Source organism: Teleopsis dalmanni, chromosome 2 (genome assembly GCF_002237135.1).
Source record: "Teleopsis dalmanni isolate 2A chromosome 2, ASM223713v2, whole genome shotgun sequence".
Lineage (NCBI taxonomy): Eukaryota > Metazoa > Arthropoda > Insecta > Diptera > Diopsidae > Teleopsis > Teleopsis dalmanni.
Window position 1 is genome coordinate 137,800,312 of NC_051847.1, and position 6,531 is coordinate 137,806,842.

General features: G+C 28.6%; 1 protein-coding gene across 1 annotated transcript; it reads left to right on the top strand.

The window, feature by feature from the left end:
- The first annotated feature begins 2,947 nt into the window (after positions 1-2,947).
- LOC119680860 lies at positions 2,948-5,454 on the top strand. The gene is made up of 6 exons (XM_038093864.1): positions 2,948-3,249; positions 3,621-3,783; positions 3,841-4,091; positions 4,165-4,327; positions 4,392-4,869; positions 4,926-5,454. The coding sequence occupies exons 1-6, from the start codon at positions 3,010-3,012 to the stop codon at positions 5,344-5,346; spliced, it is 1,716 nt and encodes a 571-aa protein (XP_037949792.1). The 5' UTR covers positions 2,948-3,009; the 3' UTR covers positions 5,347-5,454.
- The last annotated feature ends 1,077 nt before the right edge of the window (positions 5,455-6,531 follow it).

The window sequence follows — 6,531 nt, forward strand, 5'->3', positions numbered from 1 at the left end:
AAGTTAAGAGATTTTCATAAATACGTTGTGATAATAATGTATATTTAAAATGATATAATAAAATACTTATCATTCTATAATTATAATATAATATTATGTATTATACACAAAAAAAAAACAAAAAATGAAAAATATGCTATAATAACGAAAGATAGAAAAATGTGAAAAAGTTACGGCAAAATATTGTACAAACAGCATAAATTTGTTGAAGTTTTATGAAAATTACAGTTTGTGTTTTGGCGTAGAAAAAAGATTTCATAATTCAGTTTTTTCTCTACGCATTTTAAATAAGATTATTTTTTTGTCTATTTTTCTATAAACATTTGCTTTATGAAATGCCCGAAATCTAAAAGCAAAGCAATAAATTTGGCAATTTTTATGCAGAGGATTTGGAACGGACACATCAAGCACTGTGCTAGAAACTGTGAAAATAGTAAAAATATCTTTTTTGATGAATGCAATAGAATGTTAGGAAAATTGTTAAATGAACTTATAACAAAACACTCTTCGCTAAGCCAAAGCTTTAATTCTCAAAAATAAATTTTAAATATTTTAATTCCATTTTAAACAAACAGCGATAATCATTAATGATCAAAGTTCTATAACATAATATGCTGCAATGCCCCAGTGAATAGTTAATAAAAAAAAAAAAAATGGAAAACTTCGTTATGGTGTGATTAAAAATGAATAAAATAAATATTATATAAAAATTAAGTTTCAGCAATAATCCTGGTTTTTGTGGTCACTGATTTTGCTCACAATTGCAGATCTTGAATTAATAACATTTCTCAATAAACAGCCGCATATCGTTTATAATAAATATATATTAGTAATTGAAGTAATATAAATGTCAATAACTATAATAGTATCTTAAAATTTGGTTGGTTAGTTGCAGTGGCAGGCTATTAGATAACTCCCATACATCTCAATTAGCGATTTTTCGGCGTTTTACTACCACATTTCTCGCAAGAACCCCTAGTATATAAGAATTGAGACTAAATCCATCTCGTCGAATTTAGGTAATTTAATAGGTTTCTTATCTTCACTGATGGACAGACTGAAAAACTGTTCAAGAAGTATCTTCCTAAAAACCTATTTTTTCTGTATGCCAAAGCCGGGCAATCACAGTGAAAACGTATTACGATTTCTTTTTCCTGCGGGTTTCCACAATTTTTGCAGCGATGATTATGAGGAATGCGTGTTCACGCGCCCACTATTCATTATAGGTGGGCCATGTTAAAATTTTATTATAAGTGGGTACTAATGATAGTTTTCTTAATAAAATTTATGAGAAAACCCATCGTAAATGCTATAGTTTTCAAATTTCCTGATGAAAACTTCGAATATTTTTTTTTTTTGGGTTTTTGCTTCCTATATTCATACAACTGCCAAGATTTGGCACGCAGTATTCATTTTTACATAGTAAAAATTACAATAAAATTTAAAATCAATATCACAAATTACATATATGAACTATTAATAACAGCTAACAATAAAATCGTGCTTAAATTAAATAATGTAAGATAATTAAATATTAGAAATAGATGAGTCAATAAATAGATTAAAATTGTACTATATTCGTGTTAGATAGCTAGTTATAGATTATGGAAATCCCAGCCTCATTGTTGGGATAAGGTGCGAAAGTAATCTGTCTGAGTGATTTTTACAATTTTTTCGGATAACGTCTGCAACGACGGGTCACGATAAATATCAAAGTTTGAGATGTGCATGTCAGTGTTGATGATAGACCTATGGTAAGTATTTTTAATTGTATTCTTTGCAGAATTTGCATATTCGATTTGCATTCTGTGTTTCATATTTCGGCTCCAAATTTGCAAAGTGGAGCAATTACTGTTTAATACACTAGGAGCTTATTTTGCATTCTTAGTTTTGATTTTTAGCAGAGTAGCCAGTACAATTGTCCAAAGTGACGCATAAATTTATTACTTTTAGCTTTGATATAGTTTTTCCAAGTAAATTTGCTATCTAAAGTAATATTGTATTTAATATTTATTGTATTTAATTCATTAAATTTATTTTACATTATTTTATTTACATTCGGTCTATGAAAAAATATGTATACCCTATTATGGTTATACTATATATACCGATTAGGTTTATGATATTTGGGGCTCACAAACCTTGTGATATAATAAATTTATTCTGATTTAAAAATCATTGTTATAACATTTTTGGCAGTTATAATAATTTTTTCTATAAATATGCTTACTAAATCCGGTTAATATATAAAGAAGTATTGACATATATTAGTATGAATAAAGTATTATAATCAGAAAGTGTTAGAACATTGACACTGTTGTTTACTGAGATGTAGTTTTTGGCAAAATGTAGTACAATATATTAAAATAAGTTTAGTACCAATTGTTAAGCATAAATTAAAATTGTTTTGTACATTTTTTTTCTTTTATTTAACAATATATCTTTATTGAATCGCTTTAAATTAAAGCCTAACAATAAGTTCTAGAATCTTAAAGACTAATAACATTACATTACAAATTATTTTGTATAAACATACTGTAATGATATATATAATGATTTGTAAATTACTTCAAGGGGCCTCTGAAGCCAGGTTTTATAAAATAAAATAATTAATATTTCCATTGTTCATGATGAACACAAATAATAGATTATTAGTGTAGTATCGAAGAGATCAAACAATAATCTTAAATATGTATTGTACAAAATAAACTGCTTGTTTTTAAATCTTCTCTTGGTTTTAGTATAAAAGCTACTCTTCGTAGTGTTGATAACTGCTCTAAACTATTCTCTTTTTCTTTTTGTATTCTCTGAACTATTCTATGCACTAAACTATAATTATCAAGTAACTATAGAATTCACAACCGAGTACAACAAGCAAACAATTTAATCACAGTCTTTTGAGTATTATAATTAAATTTTCTATTTTAGTTTGAAAAGAAAACAATGTGCATGCTGACGTTTTTTGCTTGAAAAAATAAAATAAAATTGTGTTTTTTTCGTTTAAATAAAATGGTTGAAATGAGGAACTTAAAAATTTGCTCGATTTTTTTGTGTATTACCACAATTTTAAAAAGCAATTTAGCTGCATTATTAGAACCAATGAAGCCGTTCATAGCTTGCCCGGAACTATTTAGATATGTAACGGAAGGCAATGACAGCTATGGAATAGTGACTATACCCAGGTATCTTGTCACTGGCAGTAACTTATTTCTAAATGTGGAGATCTGCCAACGCGACCGCAGTCAACATGTTAGTAATAAAGTATTTATAATTTTATAAATACTTTTTATTACTTTAATATTAATTTACAAAAGTGATAGTTTAACTAGTGGGATTATTAATAATTCTAATGCTGTAGTGATTTCTGTAACTACAAAAAACTAAAAGTTTTCTTTATAAAATTTTAAAGTAAGACATACTCAATACATGAAACAAAACTTAAAATTTAATGATATCTTTTTAAGTTAACATCATTATCAAATCTTTAAATAACAGTTACGAAGGAATATATAATCAGGCTGATTTGCTTTTATGAATTTTAATTTAACCTAAATTCATAATACTAACAAAATTTATTAAATTTATCTTAATTAAAAGTTTATGCTATTTTGTTTTCTTAGGACGGGTTTAGTCTTCTACCCGTCGAAGGCTTTCAAAAAGCAATGCAAAATATTTATGATAAAAAACCAATAGAATACCGCTTTACTTTTCCATCTCAATTGGAATATCCGAAGCTCACTAAAATCGCTGTAAATGGCCACACAATATGCTCCGATGATACCTGTAAGTACAATTGGATAATAATTATGCATGAAAAATTCAACTAAAGCCTTTTTCTAGATCCTCCCCCTATGGTAATATTTTCTGCTGATTACAAAATTTACTTGCCATTAAGGACTGCACAGACACCAGAAAGCTCTACCACTCCATACATCTCAACAACTCAAAATGTCAATAATTGCTCCAACTACTTCAGATATGAGCAAAAAGATAACCAAACAATTGGACTGTTCAAAATTCCAAACTATTTGTTTAAAACCGGCATACCAGAAGTCAGTGTAAAATTTACACAAAATAAAACTATCTCAAACGTAAGTATAAATTGTTAATATAGTACGAGTATATGTAAATGGTATTAAGGGTATTAAATTTTAATTAATATAGAGTAAATTTGGTCTTGTTGACTATAGTAACGTTGATGATTCCTTGTTGAATGTGTTAGAGGGAAAACCAGTACTGTTTCGTTATAACTTTCCAGATCAAACTGAAATACCACTTCTTAAGGAGATCCAAGTAAATGGCAACACAATTTGTATTACGAACAATCGTAAGTAGTGACTAAAAAATATATGTTTACACTTACAATATTGGGAGTAATATTATTGTTTTAGCTCATGCTGGTAAGATGACATTCACCAGTGTACGTACTATACAGTTACCAGTTGGATTCCATAATTGGAATATTAATACCGACGATGGAGATGATGACGAACATGACGAAATGGAAAATAACAGAACTTGTGGTCAAGAAGTTGGTGTATTAACACCATATATTCACTTTGGAACTGAAGTTAATAAAGGTCAATTTCCATGGCTTGCATCCATATTTCAAAAAACAGATAAAAAATTGATGTTCATTTGTGGTGGTTCACTGATCTCCGCACGTACAGTTATCACTGCAGCACATTGTTATAAGCTTCGAGAACTCACAGCGGATCGATCATGGGTCAAACTAGGCGGCAGTAATAAAGAAAATAGTCAAGGAATGATAGGTTTTGGTGTTGAAAAAGTAAGCATACATCCCGATTTTAGGAAAAGCAAAATTCCGGATGCAGATCTTGCTTTATTGGTTTTAACTTCATCAGTTACGTATGTTTCTCTAATATTTCAGGTAAAAATAGCATTTATAAAGAAATTTGAAACAGCTTTACAGATTATATTAGCCCAATTTGTCTGTGGAACGAAGCCAGTGACATCAATAAAATTATTAACAAAATTGGTTATATTGCCGGTTGGGGTTCAACTGAGAACAGCAGTATTAGCACAACAAGGCCTAGAGTAGCTTATGCTAGAATAGTTAGTGAAATTGAATGTTTGCATTCATCTGATGGATTTGAAGCAGTAACCTCATCTCGCACGTTGTGTGCAGGAAATCGAGATTTATCTGGGCCTTGTGTTGGGGACTCCGGTTCAGGATTAATGATAAGAAAAAATAAACATTGGCTGTTGCGAGGTATTGTTTCTATCGGACAAACATTAGACGGTCAGTGTAATTTAAATGAATTTGTTGTTTATTGTGATTTGGCAAAACACCTTGAATGGGTAAAATCTCAAATGGTGAACTAAACTTCATTAATATGAACATATGATATAATATATGTAAAACAAACTATTAGAAGAACTATCGAAATATTATTCAACATCGAAAAAATGAAATTAATTTTGAAACGATTTTTACTCAAGATTATAAAATTTTAGTTGCTTTTATATAATATTGGCAATATTTTGTGATAAAATTCTATATTTGGAAATGTGAAAATATATAAATTTACGCTATACTGGAACAGAAAGACGTTATGTAAATCTCAGATTTCAGATTATTATGCTCATGATTATGGGCTCATGATTGTTATATTGGATTTGGATTTTAATAGAAAACCAGTTTATGTACTATTTAATAAAAAAATTAATTGAAAATATTCGTCTAATTACTTTTTTGTAATAGAAATTTTAGGTAGTGTTCCACAAGAAAGCTATCTGGTGTGATAAGTTTAAGCTTTACAGAAAAGCTTAAAGAATATAACGAAATTACAGTTCGAACTATTTAAAATCCTCTGCAGCTTAAGAATATTAAATCTGAACAAGTGGATTTCACCAATAAAAATGTACAACATAATCCATGATTTTCAAATGGTTTAGATATTACTCGCATGTCGTAAGATATCTCGCCATAACCGTTGGACCACAATTTTATTTAAGAAAAGAAAAAAGATAGATTTGAAATACCGAACAGTACTGACTTGTGAATCTTAATTTATTCCTTCTCCATGCAACATGGTTGTCTATGAACTACTCCTTAAACCTCTACGCTGCTAAAGTGCTTTACTCTGGGAATACTCCATGGAAACAGTTTTGACTTTTTTATTTTTTAAATGCTGAATTTAAGTTCTGTGGATCATATTCGAATGATATTGTATTTCATATATGATACCATGTATAGAATGGTGAAAACAATATGCTGAAATAAAGAACTTTTACAAATTTTAGTTTCAGACCTCAAGTATGTAGTATTGACATTCACTTTGGAAATGACAAAATGAATAATCCAAAATGAAAATAGTAAACGAACATAGTTTAACATCACATGCATTTTATTTTAACTATTTTAAAGAGTGAATAACTTCTCAAATATGAACCTATAAAAAATGAAAGAAAATAGCACTTGAAATAAGTAACGGAATAGTTGAAATGTGTCTACGTGGTCTTTCATGAAAAGAATTTTTATAATTACTGTCTCATACATTCATATTA